We start from the raw sequence: 24,508 nt of genomic DNA, 5'->3' as shown, positions 1-24,508 counted from the left end.
CGCCCCCTCTAGTGGCCCAAAAAAAATCCTCCCCCATTGAATCCCTATCAACAAGCCTCCCTGATCTTTATTCTCATCCTCTATACTGAGATATATCATAAGATATATCATAAGACCAATAATTTGATTCGAATGTTGTTAAGAAATAAAAATACAAATAGAAATAGAAATGGAAAAGTGTATTATCTTCATTTAGGTTTAACACGTTTAAATACATACAAATTATTAACTTAACCTAAAAATAGAAAAAAATATATAACTAACTAAATCTGGTAAATAAATAAAATACACCATTAATCAAATTTATACTAACAACTCCCTAACCCTAAATATGTCAGATATATTCTAACTAATATATCTCCAAAATATCCTCTTAATACTCCCCCTCAAGTTGGAGAGTGTATGTCGATCACACCCAACTTGTCCTTCAAAAGGTCAAATTGCTGTCTTCCCAGAGCTTTAGTAAAAACATCTGTCAATTGCATTTTGGTCGAAATGTAACACGGTTTGATGATTCCAGCTTGTAACTTTTCTCAAACTATATGACAATCTATTTCAATGTGTTTCGTACGTTCGTGAAAAACTGGATTGGCTGCTATATGTAATGCTGCTTGATTATCACAATATAATAATGCCGGTTCGGACAGTGGAACATTCAAGTCTTGAAGAATGTATCTTAACCAAGTTAACTCTAAACAAGTATTTGCCATAGCTCGATACTCGGCTTCTGCTGATGATCTGGACACATTAGTCTGCTTTTTAGACTTCCAAAAAATAATTGAATTTCCAAGGAAAATAGAGAACCCAGAAATAGACCGTCTGGAAGTTCGACAACCACCCCAGTCAGAATCACAATATGCTTGTAATCTTAAATTGTTTTCAGATGACAGTAGGAGTCCTTGACCAGGAGTGCCTTTGATGTACCTCAGAACTCGAAGAGCTGCCTCCCAATGTGGTTTTCTTGGTTCATGCATAAATTGGCTAAGCATACGAACTGAATAAGCTATGTCAGGCCTAGTGACAGTCAAATATATTAATCTTCCAATCAACCGTCTGTATTTACTTGGATCGTTCAATTTCTCTCCTTCAGTTAAAGAAAGTTTCAGATTTTGCTCCATAGGAAATTTTTCTAGACGTGCTCGTGTAAGGCCTGTGTCTTGAAGGATGTCTAGAGCATACTTCCTTTGAGACATAAAAATTCATTTTCTAGACCGAGAAAATTCAATGCCTAGAAAATATTTCAAATTTCCTAAATCTTTGATAAGGAATTTCTGGAGTAAACTAGTCTTGAGATATTGCATTTCTTTGAGATCATTGCCTGTCAACAGAATATCAACATAGATTAGAACTACAGTGAAAAAAGTACCTTTACTCTTGGTAAACAAAGAGTAGTCTGCTTTGGACTGAGTGTAGCCTGCATTTTGTATAGTTGTAGAAAATATGGAGAACCAATTGCGAGAAGCCTGTTTTAATCCATAAAGAGATTTATGGAGCCGACATACTGTATTCTCCCCCTGTCGACGAAGACCTGGTGGTAAAGACATATAAACTTCCTCGTCTAGATTACCATGGAGAAAGGCATTTTGAACATCCAACTGATGGATGAATCATTTTCGAGCAGCAGCAACAATGAGTAAGCAACGAAGTGTAGTAAGTTTCGCTGTAGGGGAAAATGTTTCTGTGTAATCAATACCTTCAACCTGAGTGTATCCCTTTGCTACAAGTCGAGCTTTATGACGTTCAACAAAACCATCAGAGTTGCATTTAATTTTGTACACCTAGCGACAACCAATAGCTTTATGACCAGGTGGTAGAGGAACGAGAGACCATGTATGATTACGTTCCAAAGCTGCAATTTCATCATTCATAGCCTGCTGCCATAAAGGGTCGCCAACTGCCTCGTCATAGGTTTTAGGTTCTGTCTGGGATGTAATAAGAGCTAGAAAAGCATGTTGAGTACGGAAAAAACGAGAGAATGAAAGGTAATGATGAAGGGGATACCTGGTGCCAGTGCCGGGACTTGAGCTAGAGGTTAAATGATTGGCTCCAGAAGACATCTCATAATTCTTATGCCAAGCTGGAGGCTGTTTAGTGAGAGTAGAACGTCGGAGTGTTGATGTATCAGGCGGGATAAGATTGAAATCAGTGGGCAAATCTGGAGAAGGTGGAGGAGACGACGAAGTAGTAGGTGAAGGGATAGGAGGTGAAGGAGGAATGGAAGGTGGAGGATGGATGCTTAAGTAGGATGGATCATGAAGTGGAACAACAGGAGTCGAAGGAGCTAATGTCGAAGTTTGTGAAGCTGATGAAAAAGGAAAATCATCTTCACAAAATTTAACATCACGACTGATAAAGAATTTGTGAGATTGCATGTCATACAATTTGTAACCTTTATGACCACAAGGATATCCTACGAAAACACAAGGAATTGCCCGAGGTTCAAATTTTTTCTTAGGATGTACTATAGTTGCATAACATTTACAACCAAAAACTTTAAGATGATGAAATGTAGGTGATCGTTTGTAGAGTGCTTCAAAGGGTGTCTTGTTAGATAACACTGGTGATGGCGTTCTATTTATAAGATAAACAGCCGTTAAAACGCACTCTCCCCAAAAATTAAGTGGAACCTGTGACTGAAAAAGAAAAGACCTAGCTACATTTAGGATATGGCGATGCTTACGTTCTACGACTCCATTTTGTTGTGGAGTATAGACACAAGTGCGCTGAAATTCAATACCACAAGAAGTAAAGAATGGTTGCAAAGATAGGAACTCAGTCCCATTGTCTGATCGAACTATCTTGATAGTAGTATGAAATTGAGTTTGAACAAATTTAACAAAGTTCATTAACAAATGATGTACTTCTGACTTATGTTGCATTAGAAAAACCCAAGTACATCGAGTAAAATCATCAACAATAGTGAGAAAAAACGCAAACCAGAATGGGTAGGAATTTTATATGGTCCCCAAACATCACAATGTATCAGATCAAAGGCAGAATGGGTTGTTATTGAACTTTAGACAACTTAGTTTGTTTTGCTAACGAGCAGATACTACAATTATGAGAATAACTCGCATTATTAAGATGCAATTGATTGCTAGAAATTTAAAATGAGAAAAAGAAGAATGACCTAGACGTAAATGCCACAAATCAGATGACTGAGATACTTGATGAGCTGAAGATTTGATTGGAGATGAAGAAATATGATAGAGACCTCCAAATTGTTTACCCGAGCCAATCATCTTCCCCGTAGCCAAGTCCTGCATAACACAAGAATCAGGATAGAAGGTGACATAACATTTCAAGTTATTGGTAAGTTTGCTGATCGACATTAGGTTTAAATTGAATGAAGACACACATAAAACGTTGTTTAACTTAAGGTTAGGGCTAAGGAAAATATTGCCAGTATGTGACACACGTGCTGTCTCTCCATTAGGCAAATTTATTGTAGACATGATGGCAGTCTTTGGATCAGTCATAACAGAAGATTTTGATACTATATGATCCATAGCTCCACTATCGAGAATCCATGAATTAGAACTCGCAGAGTTAACAGATAATGTAGATATGGGAAACAAACCTGCAACATTGATGTGATTGTCAGAATTACCAGAAGGGTTTTGATTGATTGCAAATAAGGCTTGTGCTATCTGTCGTAATTGATCAGAAGAAAAATTTGGAATGGAATTAGGTGACTGTTCTTCTGTATTCAACTGTGAAACATCGGCCATATTTGCAGATGATCAGTATTCACGATGATTGTGTTGATTGACTTGTCTTGTCCTTGTAGAATTATTTTTCTGTCGACACCGATCTTCTGTATGTCCCCTTCTATCACAAAACTTACAATGAAACTTAAGAATTCGACACTCATTGATTGTATGACCACTTTTATTGCAGTGTTCACACGATTTTTCCTTGGCGAATTTTAAATATGTTGTTTTCTTCTGCACTGCTGATGCAATCGAGAAATTCTCAGTAGGTTCAGAAGTTACCTGTCGCTGCATCTCTTCTTGTACAAGTAATGAATAAGCTTGCCTCACATTAGATAATGGAGACATCATCAATATGTTAGATCTCACCGTTTTATAAGACTCATTGAGCCCCATGAGCAATTGCATCAACTTGTCTTCTTCGCGTTGATCAATATGTATTTGACGTTGATTACACGTAAATGGTGTGCGGTACGCTTCCAGTTCATCCCAGAGTGCTTTGAGCTTGGTGAAATATGTTGATAGTGCCATAGTTCCTTGTGACATCGTTGCTATCGAGTTTTGTATTTGAAAAATTGCTGGAGCATTCTTTTGTGAGAATTGATCGCGAAGATCAACCCACACTTGATGAGCTGTCTTGGCGTGAATAATGCTTTTAGCGATCTCTGCTTCAACAGAATGAGTTAACCAAGATATTATCATACTGTTGCACTGATTCCAGAGTTCAAATTCGGTTGAATTTGCATCTTGGGTCGGTTCCTCATTTGTGCCATCAATGAAGCCAATTTTCTTCTTGGCAATAAGAGCATGCATAACTGATTTAGTCTAGGATTGGTAATTTGCTCCATTTAATTTGATTGGAAGCTCCATTTAATTTGATTGGAACAAGTGAATATCCTGGCTGATCAGAGTCATGCATATAGTAAGGATGTGTTAAATCAACATCCGAAATTTTAAAGCTGGATTTGGCTGATTCCGCCATAAAGGAAATTTTGATATTTAAGAACACCACGATCGATGCTCTGATACCATGTTAAGAAATAGAAATAGAAAATAGAATTGGAAAAGTGTATGATCTTCATTCACGTTTACCACGTTTAAATAGATACAAACTATTAACTAATACCTAAAAATAGAAAAAATTTTATAACTAACTAAGTCTTGTAAATAAATAAAATACACGATTAATCAAATTTATACTAACAACTCCCTAAATATCTCAGATATATTATAACTAATATATCTCCAAAATATCCTCCTAATACATTTGCATCCACAAGTTGAGCATCCACCACATTGTCCACGCCCAGACCATATTTTCTAACCATCAACCCATACCCACCACCGCCCACATTCGGCTGCACACCACCAGGAAACCCAAAGGCTGACGTTTCCAACCCAAGTTTTAATAGAGCTCCCCCATGCTCGCCCCGGATTCAACCCATGCAATGTTGTCGTCTGTGTTAACACTCACCAAATTAAGCTTCGCCATATCAATCAGCACAAACGGGACACCATGCGCAACGTAAGACAAGCCCTCGAAGTCATGACCTCCGTTGCGCACTCTAATGTGCACGCCGTGATTCTTGGCGCAAATGACCCCCGCTTGAACATGGGAAGGTTGAGATGGGTTAATTATGGCGAATGGTTTAGGTGCATTAGGGCCTGAGAATCTGAAGTTTCGAACTGTGAAATTTAGAACCGAAGTGTACGTGGAAGTAGATGGAGTGTTAATGAGGATTGGATTTGAGTCGTCGTTAGAAACACAACGAAGAAAATCATCTGAGATTTCCACCGAAAGAATCCGATATTGCAAAAGATAAAAGAAGAAGAGTTACCAAATTCAAATAGTTTCATGATATTATCCATTTCTAATGCAACAATTACAGTCCGTGGAGTTGCTTAAATATGATGAACAAGCAAACACGCACTTCACGTGGTTATTTATTTATACATTTTTGGTTTGAAATGATTCTCCCCTTGATCAAAGAAATGTAATTAAAAAAAATGTTAAATTGTTTAAAATAGAGTAAATGTTTCCAATATATTTATTTATTCATTTGGTTCTTTTATTCATTCGAAAAAATAAATAATAAATTCTTCTAAAGAACAGCAGAGAAGAATTGTAACATGGTATCATAACATAGTTCAACATTGTCATAGAACTAAAAAAACTAGATATAGACACTTCCTCAGTGGTTGATTACTAAATACAATAATAGATGTTGAAATTAAAAAAATAATGGAGTTAGAACTTAGAACTATGCGTGTGGGTTTTAAAACAAAATCTTTATAAGGTAGAGAAAGATCTCATAAAACTAATTTTCTATTCATCGAATGTTGTGTCTACACTATAGGAGTTCTTTTTTACGGGATCAAAGAACTCCTAAAATAATAAAGAATCCCCCTATGGTACTAAACAAACGTTAATTCAAAAGCTTCAGTAGACACCAGAACCGTCAAAACATTTTTAGATAACTTTTGAAAAAAACATTAATATTTAGCATCCTAAAATACATTCATAGTCGCTTACCAACAAACACAAAAATAAAAATTACACAAAAAAGATCGTAAAATAAAAATAATATGGTTTAAAATTACTCAAATATATATCTAATTGGTTATTATTCAAAGCAATATATTTTGAGTCAAAATAACGTAATTTTTTACTCTCAAGATTTTTATGATTTTTTAATACGACATAGGGTGGAAGAGCGCTTTTAATGTAATTAATAATTAACCCAATTCATAAAGCGCCGTCACATGGGAAAAGTTACGATCGCAAATTAAATATTAACAACCTGATTACACGATAATATGTAACAACTTGAATCCATTTTTTTATTCGTTATTTTAAATAAAATATATCTTCCAAAATAAATCATAAAAAAAATTAATCCAACCCAACTCAACCTCTATAATTGGGTTGTCGAATTCAATGTATAGCCCTAAAAATTAAACTGAGCTACCATTGGTTCTTGAATTGGTGGAACTAAGTAATTTAATGATAACTGTCATTTGCATTGATTCAAATAAGACCATTACGGTGAACTCGTTCATCTACTAATTTATTTCCATTACCACGTCCAATCTTACACCATGATACATATAAAACCCATATTTTATCAAAGATGCATAAGAAAATTGAACTAAATTACATTATTATCCCAAAGAAAATACTCTAGGCATAGTAATCTTTAGCTAGAGATATTGCATTGCACTAGGCATGGTCTAGCAAGACTCATCCGGGCATGAAGCCATCTTTGCTTGGATTCCTCCCATCGGTGCTGCCGGTGGTATGCTTTGCTCATGCCGGAAGAAGTTAAAAGGATCGACCTTCGTCTTCACTTCCACTAACCTTTCAAAATTAATCCCAAAATATCGATACCCCCAAACGCTTGCTTCGTCATAGCTAGTCGGGATCCCGTCCTCGTTGTTTTTTCCAATGTCAAGGTCTTTGTAATTCATATACGCAGCTCTCGGCGATCTCGACACAAAAGGAGTCATGTAATCATGGAGCTCACGGGTCCATTCCAAGTGTCTCGAATCAGCATCGGGTCGGTGCCATGTAACATAGTAGCCAATGTGTATGGGATGGCTAGCTCGATGTGGGTTGGGGGTATCTGTTTCAGAAATCTCATTCATTTTACCTCCGAAAGGGATCAGTATGAGCTGTACTGTTTCTAGTTCTTCAATTTTGAACCTTTCCCATATGCCATTGAGGGCAGTTTCTGAGATGGGTTTGGTGGCGTAATCAGATTTCATTTTGTATCTACCAGTGATGAGTGAGGTTCTATCGAGCAAGAGCTCCAAGTTTTCAGGAGAAACATACTCACTTGCTGAAAAGGCCATTGCTTCAACCCAACTTATTTCGAGACAATCTTCTTTCTTGAGCTCCAGCTCTGGGAAAGCCTTCTCCATAAGAGAAACAAGCTCGGCTGCCTTTCCAAGAAATAAGGAGAAGAATGAAGCCTTCATAATTCTTCCACCTTCCTTGCTTGAATTTGAAGCTAGACGATTTTTAATTTAGTTAAGAATGAGTCGTTAAAAATGAGAAGGTGTGATACAATATTAAGAATAGGAAATAGAAGTAGGACTTATGATCCCATGTATATTTTTTGGATTTCAATCTCGCTTCTGTTATCCATTCTTAACAGCAGAGTATCATTCATAACATGGTACAAAACTTCTCTTTATAACAATCACCCAAACAAAATTTAGAAAGTAAAAGACCTAACAAAGAATAAATCAAGATGTAAAATAACCCAAATTAATTGGTTTTTTTTTTTTTTTTTTTAATGTTTGGATATAATTATTATGAGTGCATCTTAACTAATTAAAAACTTTTCGGGATGATAAAAAAAATTAATTTGATAAATGTTACTCGGTAAAAGTGTATACACGTTAAGTTGGATTGAAGAAATCTTTTGAACCAACTCGGAAAAATTAGTGATCCCACCAACTCAAATAGAATTCACAATCCAACCCTCTATTTAGTTGGGTTAGGTTGAGTGGTAGAGGTTCTTTTTTAATTATTTAAAGAATCTTATCTACGATGCATATTATATTAATAATTAAAGTCTCGTCAAATATTCACAATTCACAACTAAACATTAATATTGGTTAGAAACCGTCAAATATTTTTAATTTTCATAATAATTTTAAAATTATAGTAGGAGGATTTGTTGTATCTTTATTTTCAGATGGGTTAAGTTGACCCAACCAAAACAATGTCAATGTTTTAACCAATCCTCACTTCTCAATTTTTAAAAAAATTTTATCCATACATTTATAATTTGGGTTAGGTAATTCAAGTTAATTTGGTTATCGGATTATATAAACACTAGTATTACTTCAAACCTGTCACCCGAGCGGTGATGAACAGATCTTCATCTACCTCGAGCGCAACGTATTGCCACCAATGGATTAGCTTAGCTGCATTGAGGTCCCAACTTTTATGAACAGCAAACGACGTAACCGTTGGAGGAACTCGAACCAACTTCAACTTCCATGCCAAAACAATCCCAAAGCTTCCTCCACCACCACCTCTAATAGCCCAAAACAAATCCTCTCCCATTGAATCTCTATCAAGAAGCTTCCCATTTGCATCAACAAGATATGCATCCACCACATTGTCCACGGCCAGACCATATTTTCTAACCAGCATCCCTAACCCACCGCCGCTGAAGAACCCACCAAGCCCAATGCTAGCCGTGATCCCGGCCGGAAATGCAAGGGTTCGACTTTTCTCGCCGATTTTGTAATACAATTCGCCCACGGTTGCCCCGGATTGAGCCCATGCAGTCTCGTCGTCAACGTCGATAGTAATTGAATTAAGGTTGATCAAATCAATCAACACAAATGGGATATTAGAGACGTAAGAACGACCTTCGAAGTCGTGGCCGCCACTGCGAGTTCGGATTTGGAGGCCATGAGTTTTGCAGCAAATGACTGTGGCTTGGACTTGGGAAGCTTGCCATGGTGTGACGATGGCAACCGGTTTGGGCGTATGGTATTCGGCGAATCTGAGGTTTCGAATCGAGAAATTTAGAACGTAAGGGTAAGAGGAAGAAGATGGAGTGTGAATTAGAGTTGAATTTGAATGACGGTTTGAGGAATGAAGAGAAATACAGTGAAGAAAATCTTCAAGATTGTCACTTCCAAAACCCCATGATGCAAATGATAGAAGAAGAAGAGAGATGAAACTAAAATTGCTCCAATAAATTTTCATTTCTATTTCCTTCTTGCAGATCTTGAGCAAACAAGTTGTTACTTATTTATAATAGAATGGAATGTGAATTTAATAGAATATTTAAGCGTGAGGGTTCATATCACGAGATAATTCTGTTTGAATTAAGTTGAATTTTTAGAAAACAAAAATTTGAGTCAATTTGCTGGTTGATATATTTTTTTGGCTGGATCTAACTCAATCAATCGATAATCGGGTCACAATCAAATCTAACCTTGCTCCACCTTAAGTTTATTATGAAAATTAAGAATATTTGAAGCTTATAATGGAGGTTAGTGATATATTGTGTAATAATCTAAAAAAATAAAAATAAAAAGGAAAATTTTTCCATGTTATTTAAGACGAGAAGTGGGGAGTTGACCTCCAATGTAAAAGAGAGGTCTCTCGCTTCATTTTAGCATCGCACTTGAACAATTTGAAGCCAATTGAAGAATGCATTTATTACAGTTCTAGGCCAGCATTTTGGCGGCTTGAGTGTGATATGCTCAGACCCTTTTCTTTTAGTTTCAACTCTTCGACCTTCTAGTTTCAACTTTTCAAAAACGTTTAAGATTAGTATGACTACCATTTAGCTAGTTTAAATTATTTATGCACAATTAGACTTAGGTAGTGTAAATTATTAGGAGTATGGTTTTATGCATAATTAGGCTTAGCTAGTTTAAATGATGAGGAGTAAGTTTTTATGCATAATTAGGCTTAGTAGTTTAAAATATTATAAGTAAGTTTAAATTATTTCATGTAAAATTAGGTGAGCCAATTACCACATTAGAATTCTAATTGATGATTGTGGGACTCCTTAAGTATAATTAAATTTCATAGAGCATCGTTAAACTAGTATCAAGTATCATCAAGCATCAAGGAGTTGTAATAGCTTCAATCTAGGCCAACCAAGTAGTGGTCTTACTATTAGTTTGGTTATAATTGTATGCTATATGATGACATGTGCTCGTGGCTTCACACGTGTCATATGCTCGTTATATGTGAATGAGATGATATATGTGATGACATAATATCTGTACCATACAACATGTTAAGATATGATATGCTTGACGATATGCTCATGATATAATATGTGAATGTTATGATATATGTTATGATGTAGTATGATCGACGATACAGCACATGTTATGACACAACATATGATATAATATGTGCATAATATGATATGAAACGTTCAAAGAAATAATATGATTATGATATGACATATGTTGACATGATTAGATATATGATATGATTGACATAAAAGGAAACTAGAGGAAAAAATGTTGGAATAAAAAATTTAAAAATTTAATAGAAAGAATTTTGAAAGGATTGCTACCAAACTTTAAATTCCACCAATATGATATAACATTATAATGCAACTTTGTAATAATTGCCAACTTAAACATGGAAGTAATTGCCCTTGTTATTATTTTTATTATATCATAAATATCGTTATAGGGCTAATAGTTTAATGGCTCATGGCATGTCCAAAAAAAACATAGCTAGGTCCTCGAGAGCAGTGATATCGAAGAACAAACTCGTGAAAGAGGAATAAAGAGAAATTGTCATTGAAAAAAGACCATCACGGTAAGTCAATTTCCAACTCGTTCGTTTTATGTCCATCTATCCAATTTTTTTTTCTGCTTCTTTCTATTTGGTGTTAGGAAAAATTGTAATAACTATACAAATAAATGCCAAAATTGATTGTCGTGTGTTATGAGTTTACCCTACGAATCCGTCATCGAAAAAGAGGTCAAAATCAAAATAAACCAACTATTAGTGATTTCGGAAAGAAAGGGTAAATATGTCAAGATATTTCTTTATTTTCAATAATTGGGCTACAAGGTAGCTAATCCTTGTCTTGTTTTACGGATATCATCAAGATGATGGATCTAAGGTTGAACGGGACTTTGAGGGACAAATTTAGGCTAGTACCATGAATAATTAGTAACTCCGGCCTAGGCCGACCAGGTAAGTGGCTTTTCTACTGGCTTAGTTAGATCTATTGTTTGAAATACAAACGGTACATGCCCTGTGACCCCTCGCATACCATGTCTTGTGATTGTTTAATGCATGTTTGTTATTTTATTTGTGTGATGTGAGTATGTTATGTGATGGAATTTGTTAGGTTATATTATGATGTAATTACGAGATATGTTACGTTATGGAATATCGCGTCGACATGTTTATGCGATGTGAAATCGTGCTATAAAAAGTGTTGTACTGCATGTTATACACTAACTTATGAGATGACATTAAATTGACAAATTATATATGGAATGAACGAAAGTATATATACGTTTTAACTAATTTAAAAAACAAAAATAAGTTTGGTAAAAACTATTTTCTTTTCTCTGAGCGCAACTAAAAAAATTGTTGGTGACAAAATTTTTAATTATTAGGTTCATAATTGAGAAATTAACGACATTAATATGTTCTTTTAAAATTTTAAATTAAGTAAATGTGCTTTAATAAACAAATTAATTTAGTTATTATTATCATCATTAATGTTATTAAGAGAATAATTGTTTTCGAGATAGAGGATGAACATCGAAATCAATTTCATAAAAAACTTTGATTACACCACTCTCGAAATTTCGAAAGAAGTAATATGATTGAGTTTTAGTTTGGAATAATTTAGTTGTCGATGATTATTAAAAGAAGTATTCTCACGTTCACTAATTAAGAGAAAGATCATGAATTTATAAGTAATAAACAATATATCTGTTGTTAGTATGAGGCTCTTTGGGAAGATAAAAAACAAAGGCACAATAGTTTATGCTCAAAATAGACAATATCATGGATTCAGTCATTATCGTAAATCCTGGGCCTTCATATAGACTTATGCACTCACGTGCAACTGAACTATGGAAACAAATAGAACCCAAAATCATTCTTATAGTTACATATTTGGACAAGCGTACGAGGAGAAGTAATCCCTTGGTCATGGGTTTATAATCTAAGAATACACTCTCCATTGGTCTGAGGCCTTTTGGGAAGCCCAAAGCAAAGCCATGAGAGCTTATGCTCAAAGTGGACAATATCATACCATTGTGGAGAGTCGTTAATGTACACACAACATGCATGAAGTCTCACCTAAAATTCATGACTTTGTATGATGATACATACAATACTTCCGGAAGAATATCATGACATATATTCTTTACCAAGCTATTATACATAATTATAGTATTTTAGTCACATTTTATGACACATTGGATGTGTCTTGGGAATTATACACAGGCATATCATTATAGTCATGAGATTTACCTACATGGAAGCACGATCCATCAAATAAAGCATGCATAGTCATATAAATATAATAGCATGTAGTAAACAACCACAAAGTACGAGTTAATTGTGCAACACAACATTTCATCCAACTAGCCTATAGGCATCCCAACAACGAGTCCACTTAATCTTTTAGGCTCAACTTGAAGCTCCTAAACTCACCTGGCTGATCGTCTTTAGGTTTGACTCGATCACAATTCAATTTCACTTATTATATTTCATTAATTCAATGAATCAATGAGTCTCGATTGAAGTCGCCATGAGCCACTGAACCTAGATCGTGAGCCACTGAGCCGTCCTCAAGCTACATGTGCCACACGCTAGAGGAGAGCTAGTCTAGAGCCAAGTGTCACAATCTGCAATATGATTGTGCCTCGAGTAAGTCATCGAGAACGATGACTAAGTTAAGTGGAGGAGAATGTCACAACCATAGATTGTGACTCCATGCACACATCGGCCTTTGCATTTGGGCTAGGCGCCTTGTGACTGTGGGCTAGGTCGAGTTGGTGAAGCACATTTGTGAGCCACTCGAACGCTTCTGTGTTGCATGTATGTGTGTGGGCTTCATCGTAGACGTGAGCCGAATTTATAACTCACTTAAAATTAAAATCAAGTCGCACATGATTCTCCTTGTGAAATATTAATGTTTTCCATTAACAAATTTATAAAGAGATTAAATATTTTGTTGTTCCGTCTTATAAACTTATTGTATAGGATACCTCTAATGGTATCTCTCGACATGAATACTTTTTATCAAATCATTTGAACAATTTTAAAGCGGGTCGCATCAATAATATTACCAAAATAGGGCACAACCTTATCTATATATTATAAATTTTTTAGGTTATTACTTCACCATGACTCTCCCATATGTCAACTGCATACCGTTCAAAATCACACTAATAGCTTTAAATTTTTCTACCATTGATAATATCGAATGGTAAATGAAATAAACAAAACTATTATTAAAATTAAATAATTAATTATGAGACTTAAGTGCATAGAACTCAAGAATCAACATATGACCCACACATACACATGGACCAACTAGGCAAGCACCATTACCGTACTCTCTAAGTCTGGCTATACACTTGTGCATACTCACGTGACCGAAACCGGTAGAAAGAAAGTGAATGCAAATAAAATATCATAAATGTACACATCTGCACAATGTATGACTACGGAAGTACTCCGTGACTAAATGATCACACAATATGCATGAGGTTCCACTAACACCACAGTATTTGAGGATTTGGTGCAACAGTTAACTATTCCATTATCCATGCATAACATACGCCCGTTCATTCTCTATGTTATGGTTGCATGTGCCTTACACATAATTATGATTAATCATCCACAAATGTGCATTCATCACCTAATTGTTCATTTCAATAATACATAATTAAAAACATCATGCATTCATACCTCAAACAATTCATTGAATCAAGCTCATAGGTATCTAACAGCAGAGGCTCTACTTAGTCGTAGATGCACAATAGATATAACAAATACGGTCCAAAATTCACAACCACAAAATTTATGTCATTTTTCTTGATGTTTTTTCTCCCATTAACAAGAACTGGATTGTAACGGCCCAGACACAGCTAACCGATATTGTCCTCTTTGGGCTTCTCCTCAAGCTTTTAAAAGCTCACACCTTGAAAAAGAGTGTTTTGTTCTCCTCCCCAACCAATGTGAGACATCACAATCCACCCTCATTTGGAGTCTAGTGTCCTCGTTGGAACTCGTTCCTTTCTCTAATCAATGTGCATACCGTACCAAATCCACCCTCTTTGGGGCCTAGTGTCTTTACTGACACACCTCCTCGTGTCTACCCCCTTTGGGGAACAATGAGAAGGCTAGCACATCGTCCGATGTCTGGCTCTAATACCATTTGTAATGGCCCAGACCGCCACTAGCAGATATTGTCCTATTTGAGCTTTCCCTTTCAAGCTTCCCCTCAACGCTTTAAAATGAGGGGAAGGTTTCCACACCCTTATAAAGGGTGTTTTGTTCCCCTCCCCAACCAATGTGAGACCTCACCTCGGTGGATCTAGAAATGACTTGTAATGGACTTATACGATAAAGAATAATTTGCTCGGAAAACCATTGAATTACTTCATCAAAACTCTCCAATTTTAACACAAATCTAGCTAAGCATCTGGCCTATCATTTACCTTGCTAAAATTAGACATCAGAGATGTCACTAATGAGCATCACAGTTCATAGGCCTTATGTTATAATTTGATTTTAGTTGTCAAACAATATATGGTTAAATTTGTTACCCATAGAATATATAAACATGAAAAAGCAGAAGTGAAATAATCATACAAATCCCTTCCTTACATTCACTGAATAAGAAGATGGTTGTATCGACGATACCCATCTATCATGGTAGAATTGGGAGTGCAGAGTTCTCCAGCTTCACTCGCCAAGTGTTGGGTGGGCGGTGGTTTTCTCTATTTGCTTCGTTTCTTGTAATGACAAGCGCCGTTTCGTTTTATTTGTATTCTCATTTCTCCAAAGCCATGAAAGAAACGCTCAAATGTGACCAAACAACACTCAACAAGATTGGGTTTTACAAAGATATTGGATCAAACATCGACATTTTCTCTGTTCTTCTTGTTGAAATTGCGCCATCTTGGATCCTTCTCGTCATTTGCTCCGGGGTTAACTTCATTGGCTACTTCAAGATATGGCAAGGCGTCGTTCGAAAAATTGTGCAACCATCTGTTGAGTACTTTTGCTTTTAGATAGCCATGGGGGAAACTCTCAAATTTTAGCCCATTCAGGTAATGCTATTATGACCTCGATCCAGGATGGTTGGGAGGGAGTCTCACATTGACTAATTTAAGAAATGATCGTTAGTTTATAATGTAGGAGGCTTTTTGGGAAGCCCAAAACAAAGTCATGATAGGTTATGTTCAAAGTGGACAATATCATACCATTGCAGAGAGTCGTGGTTTCTAACAAGGTATTAGAGTCAGACATTGAGCGGTGTGCCAGCGAAGAAGCTGGGCCCTTAAAGGTGGTGGATTATGAGATCTCACATTGATTGGAGAGGGGAACAAAACATTCTTAAGGATTTGGAAACCTCTCTCTAGTAGACGCGTTTTAAAACCTTAAGAGGAAGTCTGAAAAGAATAACCCACCAATATTTGTTAGTGGTCGGTTTGGGCGTCCCACGTTGGCTAATTTTTTTTAAGCCTCTTGGGAAGCTCAAAGCAAAACCAAATCCAAACCCATGGGTGCTTAGGCTCAAAAGGAACAATATCATACCATTGTGGAGAGTCGTGGTTCTTAACATGGTATTAGAGCTAGACATTGAGCAGTGTGCCAGCGAGAACACTAACCCCTAAAGGTGGTGGATTGTGAGATCCCACATTGGTTGATGAGGGGAACAAAACATTATTAAGGATGTGGAAACCTCTCCCTAGTAGACGCGTTTTAAAACCTTGAGAGAAAGCCTGGAAGGGAAAACCCAAAGACCAATAAGAACAATATTGGTTAGTTGTCGGCTTGGGCATCCCACCTTGGCTAATTTTTCTTGAAGCCTTTTGGGGAAGCCCAAAGCAAAACCAACTCATGAGAGTTCAAAATGGACAATATCATATTATACAATTGTGGAGAGTCGTTTGATTACGTCTGAAAATAATGTCTCCTAATTTGCTAATAATTCTTGTTTGCTTTCCACAGTGGTGCTAGTCACATGTGTGAGGAACTTCCCTGAAAGAAGAGGGGTGATATTGGGGCTTTGGAAGGGCTTCTTAGGCCTAGGAGTTGCTGTACTGTCCCAAATTTACCTAGCCATTTATGGTCATGATACCAAATCTCTGATTCTGTTCATTGCGTGGTTTCCATCCTTGATTACTCTGATTTTTGCCTTTTCAATCAAGGAAGTCAAAATTGTGTAACACCCACATGAGTTCAGAGTTTTCATTCAGTTTCTATGCATCACCCTCATTTTAGCTATGTTTCTCATGGTGTTAACCATGATTCAAAGAGTAGTTCAATTTGATCAATCAGCACACATAATAGTGATGATTGCAATCATGGGTTTGCTAATTCTTCCCTTGTTCATAGCCATTAGAGAAGAAATGGTTCATTGGAATCTTAACAAAATGACCAAATTTGAAAAATGCCAAACATCAGCCTCCATAATTTCATATTCCTCTTCCACATTACAACATTCAAGAAATTCATATCTTTCAAACATTTTCAACAAACCCGAAAGAGGAGATGATTACACAATTCTTCAAGGAATTTTCAGCATTGACATGCTCCTCATATGCCTTGCAATGTCAATTGGTACCGGCTCAAGCCTTACAGCCATGGACAACCTCGGCCAAATCGGAGAATCCCAAGGATACTCCACTGAATCCGTCAATGCAATGGTCTCCATCATCAGCATTTTTAACTTCCTTGGAAGAATCTTCTCTGGGTTTGTTTCAGAAATCCTGCTCGAGAAATACAAATTTCCCCGCCCGTTGATGCTGACTCTAACCCTTTTGGTGTCGTGCATTGGTTTCTTGTTGGTGGCCTTCCCCTTTCATAATTCGCTCTACATTGCATCAATCTTAATTGGGTTTGCTTTTGGGTCTCAAGTTCTATTGGATATCACCATGATTTCAGAGTTTTTTGGTCTTGAACATTACGCCATGTTTTATAATGTTGCGCAACTGGCTTGTCCAATTGGGACTTATGTTCTGAAGGTGTTAGTGGCTGGAAAGCTGTACGACGAGGAAGTGAAGACATGGAGTGATTCACCAGAGTATATATGCCATGGGGAACAATGTTACAGAAACTCTTTCACGTTTTTGACTGAGATGTCGCTGTTGGGAGCTGCAATATCATTGATTTTGGTGAAGAGAACGAGGGAGTTTTATAGACAGGATATATACAAGAAGTTTAGGGAAGATATGGATTCTTTGAAGGAGGAAGTGGAACTTTACCCTCACGATGTGCGGCAGCCTGAAGTTGAAAGCGTACATGTTCACAAAGAAGTTACCATTTTCAAGAAGTGATGTATACATATAACTCTATTGGTGCTTCAAGACTGGCACTGTGCCAAGATATAAGCCTCATCTTAAAGGGAGGCTGTTCGAGAGGAGGCTCTATAATGTACTTTGTTCAAGGGGAGGATGGTTGAAGATTGTTGGGAGAGGAGTCTCACATCAGCCCAGCACAGCTCTCTTTATAGAATAAATATGCTACTATTGGAATTGCAACAGCTTTACAAGTCTCAGTTCACAAATTTGAATGGAAAACAGTAGGGAAACGAGAACCCATATGAAATTAGAAATGAAAAGAGAAACCCATGTCAAAATTTTGAAAAAGAAAACACGAAATAAAGGATTTGGGTGATTTCGGAGAGAACGAAACCTCTTCTTGAGAGAAACAGGGGAACTGAGAAGTGGGTCTTCCGACTCGAAGTCTAGCGGACCATCCATTTCCATGGCTTTCAACTAATCGCTCGCTCTCCAGGCATTCAACGAGGCTCTGGAATTTGAAACAAAAGCGCCAAAATGGAAGCGAACAAGGCACTCCAATGGCGCGTCACAAGTTGACCATTGGCTTCAACCAAGTGCCGGGGTTTTTTTTATTTTTTTATTTTAGCTATTTTTTTCTCTCTAAATTTCGTGAGTTCATTATTACATTCTTAGTATTCATTTCGTTTCTTTCGATCCATCCAACTCAACTCAACTCGAAAACTTGTTCTCCGATATAAGAAACTTTTGATACACAATAAATATATTCTAACCAACAATTTAGAAAAAATGAAAACATGAAATTAGATTTTTACCGAGCAATTAAGTGTTTATTCAAAATAGGTGAAGCTTGACATAAGTGAGAACGAATTCGAAGGACGAAAGCAAGCAAATTTGGAATTAGATAGAATCTTGGTTAAGGCCAACCAAGTAAGTAGTCTTACTATCGACATGGTTAGAAGTTGATGTTTGTATGATGAGACGTGGCTCGTGATTTTGCACGTGTCATATGCTTGGTATATGTGAAATGTTCGTAAATTATATGACTAAGATATGTTTATGAAAAACTATGATATGTTTATAAAATGATATAACTATGATATCTGTGTGATATGATATGTTAATGTTATGAATGTGTTATGATGTGATGTGATGTGTTGATGATATGATACATGTTATGGTGTAATACGTTTGACGATATAATACATGTTGTGACATGCTTTATGAAATGATACGTGCATGATATAGTATGATATGTTGAAAGATATGTAATGTGCATGATATGACATAAGACGATGTTGTTAAACACTGTCATAAGCCCTATTCTCTAGGACCAAGACCTATTCTCAAGGTCTTGCTAATATTTTTAGGCTTGTTAGTTTATTTTTAGGTTTAGTAGGAGGCTATATAATGTCATTGTCTCTGCTCTTGAAAAATCAAGTTTTTGAGTGCAATATTGTATGTCTTGAGTGATTTTGGTGTTGTGAGTACATTTGTTCCGCTTTCGGCGCACAACAAGTGGTATCAGAGCCTTATTGTGGTATTTTGGGGTATTGTGAAAGCTTGAGCCTCATCGACCATTCGACGTGCTCACAATCGTGTTTATTCTCTTGAAATTCAATTTTCAAGAATTGTGGTTTTTGAGTTTCATCCAGATTAATTATTGCAAATGGCAGAACCATCACGACGTGGATCGAGAATGTGGAGTTCCAATCTCGAAGTAGAGAAATTTGATGGAACCAATAATTTTGGTGTTTGGCGAGGCGAAGTTAGCGATTTGCTGGTCATGCAAGACCTCGATGTTTCTCTCCAAGAGGAAATGCCTAAAGACATGACAGAAGCAGAATAGACGAAATTAAATCGACAATCCTGTGGAATTATTCGATCCTGTCTTGGCAAGGATCAGAAATATCCATTTATGAAGGTTACCATGGCGAAAGAATTATGGGACAAGCTTGAAGCGAAATATATGAAGAAGAGTGTGGAAAATAAACTCTATTTGAAGAAGAAACTCTTTCGTTTTGACTACAAGGAAGGCATCTAAATGGCTGAGCATTTGGATGATTTTAACAAAATCATCACTAATTTGCTCAATCTTGATGTTAAGATTGATGACGAGGACAAGGCATTGTTGTTATTAAACTCTTTGCCGGAAACCTACGAGTTTTTAGTAACGACCCTACTACATGGAATCACTAATATTGATTTTGAAGATGTTTCAAATGCCTTAATAAACAATGAGATGCGAAAAAAGGAAAAGGAGACGTATCAAAGCTCTAGCTCAAATGTTCTCACTGCTCATGGAAGGACTTCTAATTGGAAAAAGAATGAATGTGGAGAGTCTCGATTAAAGTCGAGAGGTAGATCTGACAATTGGAGAAAACTTGATAAAAATGAGTGTGCATATTGTCGACAGAAAGGCCATTGGAAAAAAGATTGTTCGATCTTAAAAGAGAAGGGGTCGAAGTCCAATGTGGTTAGAGATGATGACACTGATACAGATGATGCCTTGACAATCTCCCTATCAGTCAGCCAAACCAGTGAATGGATTCTTGATTCTGGGTGCTCCTATCATATGTGTCCCAACAAAGAGATGTTTTTGGACTTCAAAAAGTTCAATGGTGGAGTTGTCTATATGGCCAATGATAGTACTTGCAAGATAATGGGAATCGGCTCAGTACAAATCAAGATGTTTGATGGGGTTATACGAAAACTCAAAGAGGTGAGGTATGTCCCTGACTTGAAGAAAAATTTGATTTCACTTGGCGTTTTTGATGCGAGTGGTTATCGCATCATTTTGGAAGGAGGGAATTTGAAAGTAGCTCGTGGAGCTTTGGTGGCAATTACAGGAACTAGAAGAGGTAGCATATACTACCTCAACGGAACCACAATAATTGGGCATGCTGCTGTGGCAAGTTCGAAAGAACAAGACTTATCGAAATTATGGCACATGCGACTCGGGCATGCTGGTGAGAAGGCGCTTCAGACACTGGTGAACCAAGGAGTCCTTAAGGGTGCCACAATTGGAAGAATTGATTTATGTGAACATTGTATATTTGGTAAACAAAAAAATGTGAAGTTTGGTACAGCTATACACCAAACAAAGGGCATTTTGGATTATGTTCACACTGATGTATGGGGTCCCACAAAGAATGTCTCATTGGGAGGAAAGAGGTGGTTCGTCACCTTTATTGATGACTACTCGAAGAGAGTTTGGATGTATCCCATGAGGCATAAAAACGAGGTTCTCCAAATCTTCCTAGAGTGGAAGAAAATGGTAGAGAATCAGACGGACAGGAAAATCAAAAGGCTGAGATCAGACAACGGGGGAGAATATACTTATGATCCATTCCTTAAAGTATGTCGAGATGAAGGGATCGTTCGACACTTCACTGTTCCTGGTAAGCCACAACAAAATGGAGTTGCTGAGAGAATGAACCAGACATTAACAGAGAAGGTTCGATGCATATTGTCTCAAGCAGGATTGAGTAAAGCATTTTGGGCTGAGGCTCTCAGTTATGCAGTTCACTTGGTGAATCGTTTACCTGTTTCTGGAAACGGTGGGAGAACTCCGTTTGAGGTATGGTCAGGTAGTCCTGTTAGTGATTATGATAAATTGCATGTGTTTGGGTGTCCTGCTTATTATCATGTGACAGACTCAAAGTTGGATCCTAGAGCAAAAAAAAAGCCAAGTTTATGGGCTTTAGCAAAGGTGTGAAGGGCTATAGGTTATGGTGTCCAGAAACAAGTAAGATTGTTAATAGTCGAGATGTGACATTCGATGAGTCTGGAATGTTTTTGCAGAAAATTGAAAATAATGACGAGGCATTGAAGCAGGTGGAGAAGGTGGTGTTCTCTCCTGATGTGGTTGCTCCTACTGAAGAACCTATTGATAAGGTAAATAATAACTTTGATGTCTTGGAACAGAAAGAGCAAAGTCTTGAGGAGCAAAGCCTTGTAAATGAAAGAGTGGAGGAACCTGAGTCAATCGCCAAGAATAGACCACGAAGGTTAATTCGAAAACCTGCAAGGTTTGATGATACGATAGCATATGCTTTCTCTTTGATTGATGGAGTTCCTAACAGTTACAAAGATGCTATTCAGAGTCCGGATAACTTACACTGGCAAGAGGCTGTGAATCAGGAGATAGCATCATTGGAGATAAATCAAACTTGGGATTTGGTACAGCTTCGAAAAGGTAAGAAGGAAATTGGTTGTAAATGGGTTTTTGCAAAAAAGGAAGACCCTTTTGGTATACGTTATAAAGCTCGACTTGTGGCTAAAGGCTACGCACAAAAAGAAGGTATTGATTACAATGAAATTTTCTCACCTGTGGTAAAACATTCTTCGATTCGAATATTGTTGGCTTTGGTTGCTCAATTTAATCTTGAGCTTGCACAACTCGATGTAAAAATTGCCTTTTTGCATGGAGATTTGGAAGAAGAAATATATATGGAGCAACCAGTTGGTTTCCGAGTAGTTGGACAGCAACATTTAGTATGCAGATTGAAGAAATCTTTGTATGGGCTGAAGCAATCCCCTCGCCAATGGTATAAAAGGTTTGATCATTTCATGGTAGAGCATATGTATACTCATAGTCAATTTAACCATTGTGTGTATTATCGATGTCTCGATGATGGATCGTTTATTTACTTGCTCTTATATGTTGATGATATGTTAATTGCTTCAAAGAGACAGGTGGAGATTGATAAACTCAAAGATGAGCTTTCTAAAACATTTGAAATGAAAGACTTAGGCAATGCAAATAAAATACTTGGAATGGAGATAGAGCGAGATCGGAAAAAAGGTACAGTCTGGTTGACTCAGTCTCAATATCTACGCAAGGTATTGTCAAGATTTAGTTTGAATGATTCAACCAAACCCGTTAGTACTCCACTTGCTCCTCATTTCAAGCTTAGTGCTTCCATGTGTCCAAGTTCTGACGATGACAAAAGGTATATGGAGAACATTCCTTATACAAATGCTGTTGGTGCGTTGATGTATGCTATGGTGTGTACTCGACCTGATCTTTCACACGCAGTAAGCATGGTGAGTCGTTATATGCATAATCCTGGTAAAGAGCATTGGCAGGCTGTAAAATGGATTCTTAGGTACATTCTTGGCACTATTGATGTTGGTATTAAGTTTCAAAAACAAGAAATGTTTAATCTTGACAATCGTGTAGCTGGTTTTGTGGATTCTGATTATGCTGGTGATTTGGATAAGCGACGATCTACTACGGGATATTTATTTACTATGGCTGGTGGACCTGTTTGTTGGCGTTCAACATTGCAGTCTACTGTTGCATTGTCTACCACTGAAGCATAGTATATAGCAGTAACGGAAGCTTTTAAAGAAGCTATTTGGATGCATGGTTTGATCAATGACTTGGGTATTTTGCAGGGACATATAGATGTATTTTGTGATAGCCAGAGCGCTATTTGCTTGACAAAAAATCAAGTCCATCATGCTCGTACAAAACACATTGATGTCCGTTTTCACTTTATTCGAGAAATTATTAGCAAAGGGGATATTCGTTTACTAAAAATTGGAACTGCTGATAACCCTGGTGATATGTTGACAAAGGTGATCGCTCGTGAAAAGTTCTGCCATTGTTTGGATCTCATCAACGTCGGAAGGAAGGAGTAGTGTGTTGACGTGGTAGCAACCAAATTCGCTATCAACTTGGAGATCTTATGACAAGGTGGAGATTGTTAAACACTCTCATAAGCCCTATTCTCTAGGACCAAGACCTATTCTCAAGGTTGCTAATATTTTTAGGCTTCTTAGTTTATCTTTAGATTTAGTAGAAGGCTATAGAATGTCATTGTCTCTGCCGTTGAAAAATCAAGTTTTTGAGTGCAATATTGTATGTCTTGAGTGATTTTGGTGTTGTGAGTACATTTGTTCCGCTTTCGGCGCACAACAGATGTATGATAATAATGATACGACATTCAACCCCGATACATGTCTTAAAGGCTTTGTGGTAAAATGATATGAAATGAAGGAAAATGGAAGGGGTTGTTATACATGATTCAATGAATAAGAATATTGGGACCTCATGCATCATTGTATGTTACATGCATGGGAGAATCTCCCATTTTACGATGGTATAGACGCGTACGTTATGAGACACGAAAACGGTCATTATTTGATCATAATGCTGCGATGATCACTATTCCTATCGTGTGTTCGATAACAGCACCAAATAATGCTAGCCTGACCAGGAAAGAGGTCTAGGAGGTGTGCAAACCAACTGATGGGTCTATACTCGCACGTGTGGGGCGTGTGTAGAATAGTAAATACACATCCAATTACCTGCTTAGGATAGTCGCCGCCGAAGAGAATACAAATTTAAAATCACAAGTCCCACTCATGATTGTATGAGTTTGCATCTAACCCCAATAGTGGACCACATATATTCCTTAAAATACTCAAACTATGTATTATTTCTACTTCACGTAGAGGTCGAGACCATGACACATACATAGGATATTTGTATTTAATTTCTTAGACTTTAGGTTAGAATATGGTGTTTTTATTTACTTAGTATTTCATTATGTTGTTTTAAAGATATTTTCGAACAGGTAAGTTAATAACAGTGTTTTATGGCGAAGTTTCAAATAATTATTTTCGTATAAAATGATTACGTTGTATATACAAAAGTGACTTAAGGCTATGTAGAAATCTAAGGCGTCACAACAAATAATCTTTAACTTTTAAAATTTCATAGAAACTAAAATGAGATTCATAAAAAGGAGAATCCATTATGAGAAGGCGAGCTC

General features: G+C 36.8%; 2 protein-coding genes across 2 annotated transcripts; one reads left to right on the top strand and one right to left on the bottom strand.

Annotated features, from left to right (window-relative positions):
• Positions 1–6,754: 6,754 nt before the first annotated feature.
• Positions 6,755–13,660, bottom strand: LOC111469396 (berberine bridge enzyme-like 18). Its single transcript, XM_023114629.1, has 3 exons — positions 13,587–13,660; positions 8,574–9,418; positions 6,755–7,723 (listed from the first exon to the last, which is right to left on the bottom strand). The coding sequence occupies exons 1-3, from the start codon at positions 13,658–13,660 to the stop codon at positions 6,945–6,947; spliced, it is 1,698 nt and encodes a 565-aa protein (XP_022970397.1). The 3' UTR covers positions 6,755–6,944.
• Positions 13,661–16,787: 3,127 nt separating this feature from the next.
• Positions 16,788–17,759, top strand: LOC111469395. Its single transcript, XM_023114627.1, has one exon. It carries the CDS (start codon positions 16,788–16,790, stop codon positions 17,757–17,759), a length of 972 nt encoding a protein of 323 aa, XP_022970395.1.
• Positions 17,760–24,508: the final 6,749 nt, after the last annotated feature.

The sequence above is a fragment of the Cucurbita maxima genome, unplaced genomic scaffold (genome assembly GCF_002738345.1).
Source record: "Cucurbita maxima cultivar Rimu unplaced genomic scaffold, Cmax_1.0 Cma_Scf00040, whole genome shotgun sequence".
Lineage (NCBI taxonomy): Eukaryota > Viridiplantae > Streptophyta > Magnoliopsida > Cucurbitales > Cucurbitaceae > Cucurbita > Cucurbita maxima.
The sequence above is the reverse complement of the archived record's forward strand: the minus strand, read 5'-3'. Positions and strand labels throughout refer to the sequence as shown.